The 20092-nt window shown below is 37.2% G+C and overlaps 1 protein-coding gene across 2 annotated transcripts in view; it reads right to left on the bottom strand.

The window, feature by feature from the left end:
• The window catches only part of Sptlc3 (serine palmitoyltransferase, long chain base subunit 3), a 143149-nt gene that overhangs the window by 55776 nt on the left and 67281 nt on the right, over positions 1 to 20092 (bottom strand). For both annotated transcript variants that reach the window (NM_001356507.1, NM_175467.4), the window contains 2 exons: positions 14588 to 14712; positions 12435 to 12528 (listed from right to left, as the gene is read on the bottom strand). In NM_001356507.1, coding sequence (NP_001343436.1) covers positions 12435 to 12528; positions 14588 to 14712 — 219 coding nt within the window. The remainder of the gene's footprint in view (positions 1 to 12434; positions 12529 to 14587; positions 14713 to 20092) is intronic.

Genomic DNA, 20092 nt, shown 5'->3' with positions numbered 1-20092 from the left:
AAACAGGCTGAATCAGTTTAAAGCTCTGGTCATTCCTCTGCTTGCCTGAGAGAACTTGGAAGCCCAGACTACAGAGAAGTATCCAGTGGAGCCGAACCTTGGCTGCTAGGCAGAAAATGAACTCTGAGAGATGCAATTGACAGGCATCCCTCAGTTGTTTAGACCTGAGTATGTTAGGGGTTTGCGTAGGGTACCTGCATGGTGCTAGAGATCTCATTCATTATTTTTGGGGGCTTGAACTTTGAATTGTAAGATATTTCAGCACTGTTCAGGTTGTTACATAATTGGCAGTCTTCTGTGAAATATTTGAGAGCTCTGGACACATTACTAGTAGTTGACAATTGCTGAGCTCCATTTTTTTTGTGCCTGATACTTTCTAACTGTATTCTTTGTTGTAGGTCATTTTAATTCTCCAAGGACACCTGTGGAAAATGTCCTACATGGTTTTTCATATTGTGGGTCAGGCAACTGGGTCACAGGGGATTTAGTAAGGCAGTGGTTTTCAATATTCCTAGCCTGTGACCCTTTAATAAATTTCCTCATGCTGTAGTGATCCCCAAACCATAAAATTATTTTTGTTGCTTCTCCATAACTAATTTTGCTACTGTTATAAATCATAGTGTAAATATCTGATATGCAACCCCTATGAAATAATCATTTAATCCCTCTAAAGGTGTTGTGACCCACAGGTTGAGAAGTGCTGGTCTAAGGCCTATGGTCTAAGTGCTGGTCTAAGGTCCAACAGCAGAGTTGGACTTTGAATCTTTACTATGTTCCACATTTGTAACCACAACCTTTTGCTGCCTTTTATGAGAGCCTTTGCACTACTTTCTCAAACTCCAAAATGCTGCAGGGCAGGATGGAAGGTTAATGTCTGGTAGAGCATCTTTGTTCACGTTTAATGCCAAAAAAAAAAAAAAACAAATACAAAAACAAAAAACAAACAAACAAAAAAACCAAAACCTCAAACAAAAACCTAGCGAAAGCGGAGACACATCATTTATTTTCAGTAGGAGGAAGATGGCTGGGTGTGAGCCATCTAGAAAGATTTAGGAATCAACTCAGCTATTGGGTGTTTTATGGGTTATTTAAAATTTACCTTTTAAAGCCAAAGTGAGTGAAAAATCATAGAGAATAATGTGCATGTTTATTTAGACTGATATATTTGTACTCCAGTTTTGCTCAAGAAAATCTGCTGGCCCTTGGATAGACCCAAGGGAAGATGTCAGGTAGGGAAGCTATCTGAGCTCAGCCAGAATGCTGAATGCCAATTAACTTCTGACTGGTATGTGCTATTGAGATTTTAAACTATTTTTTTTTGTTATAATTGTAAGCTAGTAAAGTATCGGAAAGTCTTTTCTGAACTAGTCTTTGAACACTCCCCTGAGACAGCTTCTTGTGGCCTCCAACACAGTGTCCAGCTCTTATCTGTCTGAAAGGCATCCGCTTATCACCGAAGCCTCACTTTAGACATGATACGTACCTGAGCAAGAGTCTCTCTCTCTCCCCCTTTCCTGTCATAAGTAACCTATTCCTCTTCGAAACACTTATTGTGTAACTTGTTATTACTGTTCTCTCTACTCCATGCAAGTACGCCATGGCATTGTATGCTATTGCATAAATTTTGGATGATTGACTCACATTTATTTTTTATGAAGATCGTGGACACGAGGAGGATTGGATCTATTTAGGTAAGAGTTTCTAGAAAAGACAATGGCACTTTGTTTGGAACTAAGGTTTTCTTAGCAAACTACTGTTTGTTTTTGTTTCAAGAAGTCTTTCACATCGTTCACCACTAGATGGCAGCCAAAGAGACAAAAAAAAAAAAAAAAAGAAAAAAAAAAGAAAAAAAAAAGGCAGCTTTCCTGTTTCAAATTCTCAGGGCTCATAAATCCCCACAGATATTGCTGGCTTGTTTGCACTTTGTTTTAGGCTGAATGTCTAGTAGCAAAGGAGATAGCTCTTTGTTTTATAATCTACTGCAGGCTGTTGACTTATGAATGAACAGAGATGATGAACAAGAATTTATGTTTTAAAAAACACTGCCTTTTCTAATTATTATTTTTTTTGGTTCAGAAATGAGACACAATGAGGGTGGCTTTAATGACATCCTAATAAAAGTTAGTCCAATTGAAATAAACTAGATGTCATTTTAACACAGTGACATAAAAGAATGCTCATTTTAATAGCTGTTTCTGTATAAAGGAGAATAATGGAACAGAAAACATTAAATGGGGTTGGGAGTGGTAAGGCAATGTAAAGAGGGAAGTACAGGGAGGGATAATTAACACTAATGAACTTCTGAAAATGTCATGAGGACCTGCTATGTGTAGGCATTCTAAAATATAAATATATACATAAAGTACATACAAAGAGTTTAAATGGAGTTAACTCTAATGGGGAAACAATGCCTTTATTAGACACCACAGATGACAAGTAGAAACTCCCGTGTCATTAGTAGACGACCTCTAATAGAGTTGTTGGCAAGTGAGGTCCCATAGAACCCCAAATATTATAGGCTACTATCATTGTTTTGATTATCTTCCAGAAATGGATGGTAAGTGACTGTTACTGGAAACACGACATATTTGAGTCTCCGAGCACGCTGGTTCTATCCTGGAAGTGTCATCTCTACTTTCATAGTGCAAAAAGGAACTGTGTATGTGGCGGGAGAAGAAAAGTAATCATGAATTTTATCCAGCTGTGAACTCTGAAAGCTCTAGTAATTGCCAGCCTGATACAGCTCCTGGGCAATAGGGGTACTGATATGGGGGTAATCAACTACTTTATCATTGTACTTAAGGCCTGTTCTACAAGGTGGAACCCATTCCTAGAATAATTTTCAAAGCCCAAAGCCTATGGTTAGACAAGCCCTACGTCCTCAGCAGGAAGGTACTACTATTCCTCTGCTAAGTGAACATAGTGCTAAACTAACTCCTAGCAGCCATTCTATATGTTAGTGCTTCTCCCAAGCTTCATCAGAGACACTTCTTTTTTTGCAGTAGATGATGCTCAACACAGAGACAACTGGCCAATGTGCTGAAAATAAGAGAGTTTGGAATGCTCATCCCTAAATCAGGCATCGTATCATACCCCTTTGTCTTAGTCAGGGTTTCTACTCCTGCACAAACATCGTGAGCAAGAAGCAAGTTGGGGAGGAAGGGGTTTATTCGGCTTACACTACCATACTGCTGTTCATCACCAAGGAAGTCAGGACTGGAACTCAAGCAGGTCAGAAAGCAGGAGCTGATGCAGAGGCCATGGAGGGATGTTCCTTACTGGCTTGCTTCCCCTGGCTTGTTCATCCTGCTCTTTTATAGAACCCAAGACTACCAGCCCAGAGATGGTCCTACCCACAAGGGGCCTTTCACCCTTGATCATTAATTGAGAAAATGCCTTACAGCTGGATCTCATGGAGGCATTTCCTCAACTGAAGCTCCTTTCTCTGTGATAACTCCAGCTGTGTCAAGTTGACACAAAACTAGCCAGTACACGCTTCTTTCTAATTGCTCATTGGATCATTGTGGAAGATGGGGCAGAAAGATTGTAAGAGGAGGGGGTGATGGGTGACTACAAGGAAATACTGTCTTCTAGATATAACAAGGCAGTTGCATATATGAATTCTAAGCAGCTGTGATACCATGCACAAGTTGTATGAAAAATCTAGATAGACAAAATCTCGGAATGAAGGGGAGATGAGGACAGAACCCCATCCTTAGCTAAGGAGCTATTGAAAATTGAGAGCTGCCAGGAAATGAAGAGTTACTTCTCTTTAATGGTGTATCTTTTAGTAGATTCACTATTTTCCAACTAATGGCTACATAACTAAAGGTAGATTCGCAGCATATGGCTGATAGGTTTTTAAAAAAAGGAGGATACAAAGTTGGGTGGGAATTGAATAATAAAACTTTGTGGTTTTTGTCTTTGAGTTTGTTTATATAGTGGATTATATTGATATATTTCTGTATATTAAACCATCCCCACATCCCTGGGATGAAGCCTACTTGGTCATGATGGATGATGTGTTCTTGGATTTGGTTTGTGAGGATTTTATTGAGCATTTTTGCACCGATATTCATAAGGGAAATTGGTCTGAAGTTCTCTTTCTTTGTTGGATCTTTGTGTGGTTTAGGTATCAGAGTAATTGCGGCTTCATAGAATGAATTGGATAGAGTACCTTCTGTTTCTATTTTGTGGACTAGTTTGAGAAGAGTTGGAATTAGGTCTTCTTTGAAGATCTGATAGAACTCTGCACTAAACCCATCTGGTCCTGGGCTTTTTTTGGTTGGGAGACTATTGAATACTGCTTCTATTTCTTTAGGGGAAATGGGACTGTTTAGATTGTTAATCTGATCCTGATTTAACTTTGGTACCTGGTATCTGTCTAGGAAGTTGTCCATTTCATCCAGATTTTCTTGTTCTGTTGAGTATAGCCTTTTGTAGTAGGATCTGAAGATGTTTTGGATTTCCTCAGGTTCTGTTGTTATGTCTCCTTCTTCATTTTTGATTTTGTTAATTGGGATACTGTCCCTGTGCCCTCTAGTTAGTCTGGCTAACGGTTTATCTATCTTGTTGATTTTCTCAAAGAACCAGCTCCTGGTTTGGTTGTTTCTTTGAGTAGTTCTTTTGTTTCCACTTGGTTGATTTCAGCCCTGAGTTTGATTATTTCCTACCATCCACTCCTCTTGATTAAATTTGCTTCCTTTAGTTCTAGAGCTTCTAGTTGTGTTGTCAGTCTGCTCATGTATGCTCTCTCTAGTTTCTTTTTGGAGGCACTCAGGGCTATGAGTTTTCTTCTTAGGATTGCCTTCATTAGCACCCATACATTTGAAAAGTCTTAGAGAGAGAGAGAGAGAGAGAGAGAGAGAGAGAGAGAGAGATCATAGACACAAGGTGCATCCCTAAACACAACAAAGGCAATATACAACAAACCCACATCTGTATACATAGCAAACATCAAATTAAATGAAGAGAAACTTAACGGAATTCTACTAAAATCAGGGACAAGACAAGGCTGTCCACTCTCTCACTGTCTATTTAATAAAGTACTTGAAGTTTTAGCTAGAGCAGTAAGGTAATTAAAGGAGATCAAGGGGATTAAAATTGGAAAAGAAGAAGTCAAAGTATTGCTATTTGTTGATGATATAATAGTATATGTAAGTAGCTCCAAAAATTCAACCAGGGAACTTCTACATTTGAAAACACCTTCAGCAAAGTGGCTGGATACAATCACTGTCCCTACTATGTACAAATGATAAACAGGATGAGAAAGAATTTAGAGAAACAATACCCTTCACAATAGATGAAAATAATAAAAAGTATCTTAGTGTACCTCTAATCAAGCAAGTGAAAGGCCTACATGACAAGAAATTCAAGTATTTTAAGGAAAGAAATAGAAGAATATATCAGAAGATGGAAAGATTTCTTACAGTCATGGATAGGTTGGATTGACATAGTAAAAATGGTCATCTTACCAAATGCTATCTACAGATTCAGTGTAATTCCTATCAAAATTTCAAAAGAATTCTTTATGGACCTTAAAAGAATGATACTCAATTTCATGTGGAAAAACAAAAAATTCAAGATAGTTAAACAATTCTATACAATAAAAGAAAATCTTGCTGTATCTCCATCCCCGATTTTAAGCAATAGTAATAAAAAATATGGTATTGGCATAGAAACAGGCATGTTGATCAATGGAATTGAATTGAAAACCCAGAAGTAAAGCCACACACCTATGGACACTTGATTTTTGACAAAGAAGCCAAAATTATGGAATGGAAAAAAAAACCAAACCATCTTCAACAAATAGTGCTGGTCTAACTGGATGCATGCTTGTAGAAGGATTCAAATAGATTCATATTTATCACCCTGCACAAAACACAAGTTCAAGTGGATCAAAGGCATCAACATAAAACTGGATACATTAAATCTGCCAGAAGAGAAAGTGGGGCATAGCCTTGAATCCATTGACACAGGAGACAACTTCCAAAGTAGAACACTAACAGCTCAGGCACTAAGGTTAACAGTTAATAAATGGGACCTCATGAAACTGAAAAGCTTCTATAAGGCCAAGGACACTATCAAAAAGGACATGGTAACCTACAGAATGGAAAATATTTTTACCAACCCTGCATCCAACAAAGGGCTGATATTCAAAATTTATAAATAACTCAAGAAACTAGACATCAACAAACCAAATAACATAATTCAAAATGGGGTACAGGACTAGATAGATGGCTCAGTGGTTAAGAGCATTGACTGTTCTTCCAGAGGTCCTGAGTTCAATTCCCAGCAACCACAGGTGGCTCACACCCATCTGTAATGGGATCAGATGCCCTTTTCTGGTGTGTATGAAGACAGCACAAGTATACTCATATACATAAAATAAATTAAGGAAGAATGTGATTTTTAAAAAATGGGGTACAGATGTAAACAGATAATTCCCAAGAGAGGAATATCTAATAGCTGAGAAGCACTGAAAGAAATATTCAGCATCCTTAGTCATCAGGGAAATGCAAATCAAAACAACAGTGAGATTTTACCTTCCACCTGTCAGAATGTCTAAGATCAGAAACTCAAGTGTCAGTATATGTTGGTGAGGATGTGGAGCAAGGGGAACACTCCTCCATTGCTTGTGGGAGTGTAAACTTGTCTAACCACTTTGGAAATCAATTTTGCAGCTCTCAGAAAACTGGGAATGATTCTGAGGACCGAGCTATACCACTCCTGGGCATATATCCAAAAGATGGTCCAACATAACAAAAGGACACTTGCTCAACTATGTTCATAGCAGCTTAATTTGTAATAGACAGAATCTGGAAACCTAGATGTTTCTCAACTGAAGAATGGATAAAGAAAATGTGGTGCACTTACACAATGGAATATTACTCAGCTATTAAAACTAATGACATCATGAAATTTTCAGGCAAATGGATTGAACTAGACAATATAATTTTGAGTGAGGTAACCCAGGCCCTGAAAGACAAACATGCTATGTACTCATGTATAAGTGGATATTAGCCATAAACTACAGGATAACAATGGTATGATTTACAGACCAAAGAAGCTAAGTAATAAGAGGGCCCACGAGGATGCTTAAATCTCACTGAGTAGGGGAAATAGAATAGATATCATGGTGAATGGATAGAGAGAACTGGGTAGGGGAAAGGTTGGGGCAATCAGCAGGTATTGAGTTGGGGGGAAGTGGAGGGAGAGAGTACTGGAATCCATAGGGTCTGGAGCATCTCTGGGAAGAGCTAGAAACCTAGGACAATGGAATTCCCAGGAATCTATGAGGGTGATCCTAGCTCAGACTCCTAGCAATGCATGATATGGAGCCTGAAATGGTCATTTCCTGTAACTAGGGAAGACTTTCAATGTAGAGACTGGGACACTAGCCCAGCTATAAAACTTTAGACCTACAACTTGTCCTGCTTACAAGAGATGCCAGAGTAACAATGGAGCAGAAATTGAGGGAAAGGTTAACCAATGACTGGCCTGTCTTGAAACCTATGCCATGAGAGAGTGCCCACCTCTGACACAGTTAATGGTATTTTCCTATACTTGCAGACAGGAACCTAGCACATCTTGTGGAATTGGGAGAGGAAAGACTGAAGGAGCCAGAGAGGTCAAGGACACCACAAGAAAACCTACAGAATCAACAAACCTGGGCCCATAGGGGCCCACAGAGACTGAACCATCATGGAAGCTTGCATGGGATGGACCTAGGCTCTCTGCACGTATGTAACATTTATACATCTCAGTCTTAATGTGGAACTCCTCACAGCAGGAGCAGGGGCTGTCTCTGACTCTATTGCCTGCCCTTGGATCCCTTTCCCCACATTTGTCTAGCCTCAATAGGAGAAGACGCTTCTAGTCCTACTGCAACTTGATGTGCCAAGGCAGATTGATAAATGGGAGACCTCTCCTTTTCTGAGTAGAAAGGGAGAACTGGAGGTTGTCCAGAAGAGGTGAGAGGGAGGGACTAGGAGGAGAGAAGGGAGAGGAAGCTGCAATTGGGATGTAAAATTAAAATTAATTAATTAATTCAAAAGAGTAAAAAAATCTTCAGAGCTAAAAATAAAAGAATCTGGTGGGTTTCATGTTCTTGGTTTCATGTTATTGGCTTTTATTTGGCCTGGTTCCATGTGTCATGCATGCAAAATGGCATTTTCTACAGAACCTTAAATAGCTATGTCATTCTAATCTATGGAAGAGTGTTCAGGAGAATCACAAAGCTGCAAGTGGAGCTAGCAGAAATGAGTATTATTTGTATTGTTGCCCCATCTAATTCTTTCCCACTCCATATGCACTCTCATTCCCTTCACCTCTCAAGAAAGTAGTCGCTCAGAGGACCCTGGATCTAGCTCTGCTCCCTAAGATGCTGCTTTCAAGATGTGTATAGAACACAAAACTGCACCACGTGTACTGCTAAGAGGGAGTAAAGGCCTTGTACTGTTTTTTATCGATGTTGCAAGAAAATTGACCAGATTAATTAACTAAAATAGCACAGACTTAAGGTCTTAACAAATCTGGCTATCAGAAGTCTGTCTGCCTGAGCGATTTCACAGCTTCAGCAGGACTGGTAGCTTTCTGAACATTTTAGATCCATTGGATTATGCTTCCTCACATTTTCCTGCTTCTAGGTCTTGCCTTCTCTGAGAACATGTTCTTCCATCTTCAAAACTAAAAACGACAGTTGCAGTCTTTCTTATATTACATTACTCTGACAGCTTTCATTTTGCTTCATTTGTAGGGACCCGATTATTATACCAGACCCATGTATGTAGAGGCTTAATTTTAAAGTTAATTAGTTGACACACAGAATTCTCTCTGTAATTTTAACTCCATTTCCAGATAACAAGGCATCCATAGGTTCTGGGGATTAAAGCATTGGCATATTTTAGGTATTTATTTATTTATTTATTTATTTATTTATTTATTTATTATTTGCCTTCCACAGAAAACTAAACAAGAGCAGCTCATTCATACTGCATGTCTGTGGATTACGAGGTGGCAAATGATGACCGAATTGCATAGTTCTAATGAATTGGGAAGGACAACATTTTCTCAAAGAGTTCCAGGTTATGCTATTGTATTTGTAGGATCATTTAACAACTTAAAATTAGCATCCAATGCATAGGTCTCCCTATGGCTTTTTCACACACACTTCCTTTGAGGTCCTTCCCTTCCCCAGAGTATTTTGGAGAATTTCCTAAATACCTCCAAACTTTCATCCCTTCATTTATTAATTAGCTCCTATCTCATTATGTTTTCTGCAGGACTAATTAAATGAGCAAATAAATGTGAAGGCAATGTCAACAGCTAGACATCTGTTATACAATAAATTGTTAATAAGTGCTAGTTTCTGGTACAAAATCACCACAGCTGGCATTTATTATGAATACAAAGTGTCATCTATTTTTCTGGGAAAAAAGGCAGTATGAAGAGAAAGTTGTTGAATAGGTCGAATATTTGAAAAGCTTTATAAAAATCTAGATGATTAAAAATTGATACCAATTATAGTCTCAGAAGAGTTGAAGACTTAAGAACAGAAATATATTAGAATATATTTTTTAAACTTTGGAAAAATTAAGAATAGGAATAATCAACACCACTTATTCACCTGACACAGATTAGTTTTTCAATGCATTATCCCCCTTGCTCTATATATTGAGGTATTTGTGTATCTATGTATCTAACATCAATTATCTATCAGCTACATCTATCTATCTATCTATCTATCTATCTATCTATCTATCTATCTATCATCTATCTATCCATCCTCCATCTACCTAATTATTTCTTTTAATTGAGACTAAGCTACATATACATATGTCCTGAACCTCTAAATAGTTCACCATATTTTCCTTAAGAACAGAGGTATACCTTTATTGGGCCATAGCAGGGCCAGCTGACTAATCCTATAAGGACTCAGAATGTAGTGGTTTAGGCTTTATGAACTACATATGCTCTTTGTTACACACTCCTCTTTGTTTTCTACACAAACCTTTACAAAAGTAAGCTTGCAGCTGATAGTATAGTTACCCACCATGATACATTACTCTTATTTAGTACCATTAAGTTTAGTACCATTTGTCTATCATCTAAATTTGCAAATTGGCTCAGAAGTAACATTATCTCATGTCATCCAGGATCTAAGATGAGGTATAGTTGTCACCATCTTCAGTATCTTTTATAGTGAACTATTTTCTCTGCTTGTTTTTGTCCTTTATGATTTTGACAAAGCAAGTCCTTGGCTTTTATCATGCATCTAATTTGGGGTTTCCTGCTTTGTATCCTGTGTAAATGATGGAGAATCCTCAGATATCCCGTTTAAATACAAAATGTCCATGTGTCCATCACCAATAGTGTTGTTGTATTTCCCAGCTGTCCAAGCATTGTGTGACTTCTTTTTTGTGTGTGTGTGTGTTAAGTTCTTTTTTTTTTTAATTAGGTATTTATTTCAGTTACATTTCCAATGCTATCCCAAAGTCTCCCACATGCTCCTCCACCCACTCCCCCACCCTCCCACTCCCACTTCTTGGCCCTGGCGTTCCCCTGTACTGAGGCATATAAAGTTTGCACGACCAATGGGCCTCTTTTTCCACTGATGGCTGACTAGGCCATCTTCTGATATATATGCAGCTAGAGACACGAGCTCCGGGGGTACTGGTTAGTTCATATTGTTGTTCCACCTATAGGGTTGCAGATCCCTTTAGCTCTTTGCTTTCTCTAGCTCCTCCATTGGGGGCCCTGTGATCCATCCAATAGCTGACTGTGAGCATCCACTTCAGTGTTTGCTTGGCCCCAGCATAGTCTCACAAGAGACAGCTATATCTGGGTCCTTTCAGCAAAAACTTGCTAGTGTATGCAATGCTGTCAGCGTTTGGAGGCTGATTATGGGATGGATCCCTAGATATGGCAGTCTCTAGATTGTGTGACTTCTTCCTGATAGAATTACTATTCTACTATTCTGTGTCTGAGTGTAGTTTCACTGGGATTGTTATCCTGGGAGTAGAAACTGAAGGAAGAGTCTAAATGGTTGCTTGTATGTGTGGTTTGTGTTGCTTGTTTTAGATTATACTACAGTGGATCCCTGAAGAATCACTTCCATGAGACAATTGTTCTATGGCTTGAGATTGCTCTGAGGTGTGCATAAAAGAACCAAGGCTATCCTTACTGCTTGTTATAAGTCTTCTTTTTATTGACTTTTTGTGAACTCCTGAAAGGAAGGGGTGTACTAAGGACTAGAAATAAAAAAAATTGAGTGGAATGGAGAGAGAGAACTGTGGTAAGAAACTTTTTACAAAGTGTGTGTGTGTGTGTGTGTGTGTGTGTGTGCTTACTTGCATGATCATGCATACAAATGAATGAGGACTCTGATGTCAATGTGACAGAAGCAGAACTAACAGATCACAAATGGCAATGCATTCCTTACTTTTACCAATAAGGGCATTGAATTTGAAAAAGATCAAAGTCTTTACAGAAAGTGGCACAAATTGGGGACATAGTTGGATCAGAGGACATAGATGTCACCAAACATGACCTGCTTCTTTTAAGGTGTTTTCCTAAGAGTTTTGATGGTGTATGATCTGATCTATAAAGGGTGAAGGACTAGCCTTCTGCATCATTCTTGCCACTCAACCATGCAGCACAGAGCCTGGAAGGACATTTAAAATTTTTTAGATTTATTTTTCATTTTGTTTTATGTCTATGAATGCTTTGCCTGCTTGCCTGCATGTATGTATGTATATGTATATGTATGTATGTATGTATGTATGTAGTATGTGCACCACATGTGTGCCTCATGCCCCCAACAGTCAAAAGAGAATATCAGATCCCCTGTTGGAATTTCAGATGGTTGTAAGATATCATGTGTGCTGGGAATTGAACCTGGGTTCTCTACAAAACAAATAAGTACTCTAAACTGCTGAGCCATCTCTCCAGTCTCTGTCAGGAATTTTAATGTCACCTAAGACTATTTGGAGATATGAGCATTTTGTATATAGGAACAGGGAAAGCAGGCATTATGCCAAGAAAAAACCCCTAACTTTTTACTTAAGCACAGCTCAAAATTTAAAGTATTAGGACTTTCTCAAGACAAGGTTACATGAAAGGGAGAATTACAACACGTCTGAGAACCAAATAGCATCCTAGGATATCAATCACATCTTTAAAGGCAACATTAAAAGACCACTAACAGTGACATTAAAGTATTATGGTAACACTTAGGAATCTGAATGTTTAATACACTTCAGCCATTTGTTCCAGATCACCAGAGGTTAACAAGGCAGCAGTGAATATGAGCATAACTGTCTTTCATTAGTATACGTTGCCAGTTTGAAAAGCAATGACAAAGTCCTCTGAATAATCTTGATCTTTGTTTAGGACCAAGGCAGTGAATTCTGAGTAAATGTTCAGATACTCACTATTGTGTTTGAAGGGTCTTATGACTGCACCTGAGAGTCGAGATCCTAGGATGACTGAAGTGTGGTTAAACTCATCACTTAAAATGAGGCATCCCTGTGCAGAAAACAAACACAAACCAGAAGATAATGAGAGAAAAGGCAACAGATGAGAACTAGAAAACACCAAAATCTATGTTAAATCAGAACTCTACTTAATTTGAAAAGGTTGAATTCCAGCTGGTATTTATATGGACAAAATCTAATCTTTCAGCTAGCTCATGGTGATGGCAGCTGTTTGTAAGACATTGCATTTTTTCCCCCTGGAACATTACAAATAGTTTTCAACAGCAAGATTGTCTTTAAGCATTAGCAAGAGTCTATAGGATGGAGCTTTGACTGGAAGACTGATACTTTGTGGAGGGCTGTACGCTTGCTTCGTTCCTGGTTCTGTGCAGATTATTTTGATGGTTCTCATTAGCTCTTCTGGCAGCCTAGGGCTTTTTAGAGTAAGGTATTTCAAAGTCTTACCTTGGGTTCTCAGTCTTCCTGTGCTAACATCCCATGGAGACAAAAGCATCTGTGTTTTGCAGTTAAAAACTTTGTATTTGTAAAACTGTGCATGGAAAGTCAGTGTGAGGTGAGCAGATAATGTTACTGCTTATGTATTATGTAAATTTGTTTTTCTTTTAAAAAATGCATACATTAGAGAGCTGTTCAAGAATACCCAAAATTCGGAGTAATGATAGCTCTCTTTTATTTTCTGTGGTCACCTGTAATTGAATTCTTCTTTATATTTTGGTAATTCACATACAATATGTTTTAGTTTTTTGAGGATAATGCTAGAAAAATGGTCTTATATAAAAAATATATGTATACTGGTAATTTTCCTTTGGAAACATTTAAGAATTATTGTAAACCTCATGACACCTTATCTCTATATTCTTTAGCCATGTAACTATTATAAATAAGGCAGCTGTTACTTCCAAAAAGTTCCATATTTTTATATTAAATGTTATATATTTATTATATCAGCAGCTAATATATCATTACAATTAACATTTACCCAACTATAATTTTAATGGTCTTATATTCATTTCTTCAATGAACTTTCACAGAATCCAATTTAAAATAATATATCACATTTAGCTGTCATTGCATTTAAAAAAACATAAATCTGAGCCGGCCATGGTGGCACATGCCTTTAATCCCAGCACTTGGGAGGCAGAGGCAGGCGGATTTCTGAGTTCGAGGCCAGCCTGGTTTACAAAGTGAGTTCCAGGACAGCCAGGGCTATACAGAGAAACCCTGTCTCGAAAAACCAAACCATCCAACCAACCAACCAACCAACCAAAAAAAAATCCCATAAATCTGATTATCACACCTGTTTATTTAAGATAAAGTAGCTAACTTCTCATTTTTTTTTCCTCCAGAGAATCCTCACCCACTCTGGCATGATTTACAATGAGGTTCTATGTGATTTGGTGTATGCCTTCATTGTTGATCTCTTCTTGGATCATGAACCTGTGTTCTAGTTCCTTCCTGCTTTATGCTTTGCACATGCAGTCCCTTCTTCATTGTTCCAATAAACAATGTGCTTATCTATCAAAGTTCTGTTCTTATGATTCTAGTACAGGTATTGCAAGCTATCTCAACAACAGCTGGCTGCTCTTATCATTCCTCATGTATTTATGTTCTTGTCCTGGAGTACCTATTCAATTTTATCTAGTATATTGTTTCTCCACTGGACTTCAAACTTTTAAATTTACAGGGCACAGGTCTTGTTCATCCTCTTATGTATATGATTTCATACCATGATATTCAGAATCTCAATAATTAGTCAACCAAATGAACAAATGGATGAAAGAGGATTTTTTTTTTTTGGTCTAAACTAGTGCTTATTAAGTATTTGCTGCAAGACAAATGTAGACAAAAATCCATAAAAAGGGCTTTTCTAAGCTACTATTGAAGATGACATTTGACCCACATTTAGTGTAGCAACTCAATACCTGGGAGTATCACAATCAAAAGATTTTCTAGACTTATGCTGATATATTACTGAAAGATTTTGATGTTGAGAAAAGGATCCTTTTGCCAACGCTTTTGATAAAGGATTTATCCAAAGGTGTAATTCTTGGGAGTGGTATAGCAGAAGACACATGGCAACAAATTCTTACCTTTCCAACAAATACAGGGATATTCATTGCGTTGGTTGCGAATCCCATTCCAAAAGACATCACTGCTTCTACATTCAAGAACTCAGCCATGAGATCCTCCAACTCCTTGTGTATATCCAAGGTACCTAAATAGAAGTTACATGAGGAGTGATCCTTGCTTTTGAACAAGCCCAAGTTTAAAAACTTAAATTCTACTATACATACACCAACACAGACCTGTAGCATAGCAAGAATCTTTGTCATAGTTTCAATCTAGAAACAACTCAAATTTCATTTGCTATAAAGTGAATGTATTAATTTTGGAAACACAGTTGAATGTAGCCTATTGAAAAACAAAAACACTGCCTCACACAGTGATGTGGATAAAGTTTGCAAACACATTAGGGCAGTTTTGTTTTCTGTTTTTGTTTTGTTTTTGTTTTTGTTTTGTGCATGACAGTTGGGATTCTCTGAATGCTCTGTATTTGGATGTTGTCGGATACACATGTATGTTTGCTTTGTAAAAAATCCATCGAGTTATACACATATGGCTGATTTGAGCTATATACTTATGGCTGCTCCCATATGCATTTTACAATGAAATAGAACTTATAAAATACACCACAATTCCTACATCCTACAAGGAATTGTTACAATCCTCTTAGAGACTGCATTTACCTAAATGTGCACAGATTCTACAACTTTTATAGCTACCAGTGGTGTGTTTATTACATCTTTGGAAAGTATTAGATTCTCTGATAAGTCTGCTATCTAAATGATTTCATTTAATCTTAGACTTTGATTAGTGCAGGTAATATTATTTTACAGAGAAGAAAAAAAAATGCCCTAGTACAGGGGAACACCAGGGCCAAAAAGTGGGAGTGGGTGTGTAGGGGAGTGTTGGGGAGGGTATGGGGGACTTTTGGGATAGCACTGGAAATGTAAATGAGGAAAATACCTAATAAAAATATATTAAAAATGTTTCAGAGAAAACTCAACAGATAATCCAACTTAACTCTGAATGTTTGTTTTATTTCTCATGACTTCTCTTCCTCTCTTTTTCCTCTTCTCTCTCATCCTTTTCTTCTTCATCTTCCCACCACCTTCTCTCCTTTTCTTCTTTAATGTCATCTCTTATTACATAGACCTGCTGCCTTCAAATTGGTGAGATTCCTATCTCAATTCTCCGAGTTCTCAGTTAGAGATGTATCACCATGCTAAGACTATAACATTTTATATTCTTGTTTACTGATCTCTTCTTAAATATTATAATCATATTACTCCTTTCTGGTAGCAAAGATTAATGCTTTCTAAATTTCGTTTGCAATCATTTTACCTTTTAGATCTACAGCAGCTAGTGTCATAGCTACTAGCTTATGTAGTTTGTGAAATTGAAGAGCTGAGCTCCAAACTATATTTAATTTTACTAACTTGGTTTCAAATTTAAAATTAAAGTCCTTCAAAAATATTTCCAACCAAACACCTTATTAGTATTTGAATAGGGTTTCACTTGACTCCATTCTTGAAAATTTGGTACGTGCATTGAGATGTAATATGAATATTAAACACACCAGGAGATTTTAAATTGATTATATATGTTTAATTAGTAAATTAAAAATGATAGATATTTTATTATATTTTTACTTGTTAGTTTCCCTGGAAGATATATTTGGTTAGGTATGCATGGTAAATGATAATATCCACTAAGCTCTCTCTCTAATGTGACAACTTAAACTTTTAACCCTACTGGCAAACTTTGAATAAGAATGACTATACTGTGTGCCACTTCTAACACTCTGTGGATACATGAATTCAAGTTTGAGAATAGAAGTGGTGAGATGTAAATTGCACCTACAGGATGTAAAAGCTGCTGTTGAGATTTAAGAAAGAGCAATATTGTTGCCACATCCATTATAAACACATTTCCTTCAGTGAAACAATCAATATATATTACTATTCAGGATGAAATATTAGGATTCTATCCTCACTGGTATGTTAGCACCATTATTATGCCAAAATGGTTGAAGATAAATTTTAGAAAGTATTAAGTGGTCAGGTCAAAGAGTTAATTCTTAAGATTTTTGTATTTAATATTAAGTAGGATTTTTGAGGAGCAATCTTTGTCCTTTATGAAAAAAACCACAGTATTATACCAAAGCTAGTTGGTGGCCTTCTCAAACCCGAGTTCATTCAACCCCGCAGCTGTCAGAACAACACATAGTACAGTCATTTTTACTCAAGGTTCAGTGGAACAGCTTAATTGTCACACTGGAGACATGGATCTGATGATAAAAGAATTTATCATGCAAACCTAATAATATGACTTCTTAGCCCAGAACTCAGTGGAAGGAGAGAACCAACTCTAAGAAGTAATTTCCTGATTTCCACACATATGTCACACATACACACAAAGCATAATAAAATGTACAAAAGTAGGAATTTTAATATAATATTTGTATCATCAAACATAAAATATGTTTGATATATATCAAATATGTTTGATACATATTTGAAATAAATCAGTAAATATACATATTAAATAAATATATTCCACACACAACATAAAGAGTAAATTAACTTTGAAGATGAAAACATGAACATAGGATCATGTACTGGGATTCATTTTTATTTATTTAGAAGACATTGCCTCCCCAAGGAAATAGTTGCAGGAGTAGGCAACTAAAAGTTAGGAGACTTTCTCTAGATCTGCCACTGATAGCTAGAATAGTCTTTGGCTATTGTCCCTGAAAGTTGGTAAAGAGATTAGAAGATATGGTTTTGGATCTTCTGACATTACACATGCTCTTTCATCAATTTAGAATCCATCCTGTCATAGTGGCGTCTCCCACTCACTTTCTCATCTCCACCCAATGTGTGAGTCATTCTCTGCCTCCCTTCTAGCTGCCCAAGGCAAAACTACTCAGATTAATTATATCATCATTATTCCACAATGATTAGTATTACTAAGTTGATTCCAGAAGTTGGAAAAATCTCCATTACAAAAGGTACACAAAGGGTGCAGACAGACATACAAGACCCGTGACTTCTACAGAAACTAAAGACATCAGAATGTTCATGGGAGTAACATTCATTGTGATACTATAGTGGATGTTTTGTCCTGGTGAGCACAATGCCCTGTCTAGCACTAACATTCAGTATAGACCTAGAGAGTTATATGGAGTCTTTTTGTGGAGAATGAAGAGATAAGAGTAAAGGATGCACTTAGGAAGATCAAAGATCTACATGGAACCAAAGCAACAAAGTAACTAGGCAGCAAATATCAATATTTAGAGAAACTGCTTAAAGATAGGAGGCCAAATTAGTCAACTCAGTAACTTTCCTCATAAGTCTTTCCTGTTCAGGGGATCAACTGAGTAACTATGTCACAACTAAATCACCTGGACATACGTGGACGGATAATTAAGATAAATCTGCACCTTTGTTCTTTCTAAACCTGCTGTTCCACATGTTTAGCTAATTGAATCACTGAAGGTCTGTAGGACGGTGTGGGATGTGCTGTTAGGCAAACAGACAGCCAAGCAACTATGGGATGTGCATGTGCCAAAGACTCTCTTGGGAGGTTTCCCAGAGTAAGGAATTCCATATGTATTAATGAGAACACCACTTTTAAAATTAATTACATTCTACTTTCTATTTACTCTATGCTAAAAATAAAGGATGATTCAAGAGAACGAAGTAGTTGTTAGAAAGTTGATGAGCTTTCTTTCTACAGACATTGGGCTGTGCCTCAATCCAGTGCAGGTGTTAAGTTTAGCTAGTGGTCCAAATAGTTGGATAGTTTAAAAAATACCATTCAATAGTCTGTCTTTGGTATATAAATATTGTCTTTTGTAAATCTGCATAATGCATAACTATCATCCTAGTTGAAGGGACAAACACACAATCATTTTCATTTGGCTAGTATATATTGACTCCTGTTTTTACTTTGATGTTTTCTTTATCCAGCAGGCTACTAACATCTGCTTCATGAATAAAAGAATAAATATGAACTGGGTCTATCCTTTTGGCAGCTCACTAAGTGATATTTTCTGATGCCAAACATCGAGTTCATTGTCATAAGTCAAGTGAATAAAAAGTAGATTCAGGATAAATGACCAATACTCTGGGCATAGACTACATGTTTCTGTTGGATTTTTAGTGATGCTGACTGGTTCACCCTCAACCAAAGTGTACAGATTGCTGGCTTTAATACTGGATGCTAACACTGATTGATATCAATTGGGTAAAGGGATTATTGAGAAGTCCATTTCTCAGTTACCAATTATTCCTCTGTATCACGTGTGAAGCTATTTCCCTAACTGTGACTAGTCACATTTGGTTTATAATAGCCTGTTTTCAGACTGTTTCTAGAATTGGCCTCAGCACGGGTTGTCATTTAACATGAAGATCTGCCAGCTCTTCCCATCTGCCTGTTCTAATGGTGTTGCAGATCAGTTCACATCTGTGCCACTTTGCATACACTGAGGATTCCTACATCCAAGCCAGCATCGGTCCTTGTGCCTAAAGGAATCACACAGAAGTCATTGGGTACCTGGTTCTGTAGGGTTAAATTGACTCTTGGTTGAATTTATTTCATGTTAAGCATTCAGAGAAAGATGTAAAACCAGATGGCTTGTCTGGCCACTTTGTTCAGAGACAAACAGCAGAAGGAACTTGCATTGCCACGCCTACTTAGAATTTCACTTTAAACGGAACACTCACTACCTCTTGCTAAATTAAACATTAGTAGATAATTAGAATGAGATGCAGGTCAAGTGTCTAAGGGAGGCATAGTTGGGCAATTGCGACACATTTTCATCGTAATACTGATGACAAAAGAAGGAGGCATTAAGCTAACAAAATGACTTTTTCACTTTGTGTTTTCATTCATTTTTTAAAAAAAGATTTATTTATTTAATGTACCAGTGTTCTATCTGCATATACCCTTGCATGTCAAAAAGGGCATCAAGATCATATTACGAATGGTTTAGAGTCACCATGTGGTTGCTAGGAATTGAACTCAGGACCTCTAGAACAGCAGACAGTGCAATTAACTGCTTAGCCATCTCTCTAGCCCATGTTTTTATTCTTTTATTTCTGTTATTTTTTTTTTAACTTTTCATATCTTGAGAACTTCATCTATGAGTAATAATGTATTGCCATAATTTTCTCTCTTCCCTCCAGATCTTTTCCTCTTACTTCTTCTCAACTTCATGACATCTTATTCTTTAATTATTATTGTTATGCACGCACACACACACACACACACACACACACACATTTATATATACAACTGGTTGAGTTCATTTAATGTTGCTCATATGTGTATGTACTTTGGGCTGCATAACCTAGGGAAGAAGACTGATCTCCCATCCTCAGTAACCATTAATTGTTCACAGATCTCTATTTTGGGATGGTGCTTTGAGAGATTTCCTCATCCATGTTGATATGTCAATTGGTGTTGTGTATTCTTTCAGGTTTTAATTAGGTAATCAAATTATTGAGATTTCATGAATTCAGTTGTCG

Source organism: Mus musculus, chromosome 2 (assembly GCF_000001635.26).
Source record: "Mus musculus strain C57BL/6J chromosome 2, GRCm38.p6 C57BL/6J".
NCBI classification, from domain to species: domain Eukaryota; kingdom Metazoa; phylum Chordata; class Mammalia; order Rodentia; family Muridae; genus Mus; species Mus musculus.
This window is presented reverse-complemented; position numbering and strand designations above follow the sequence as displayed.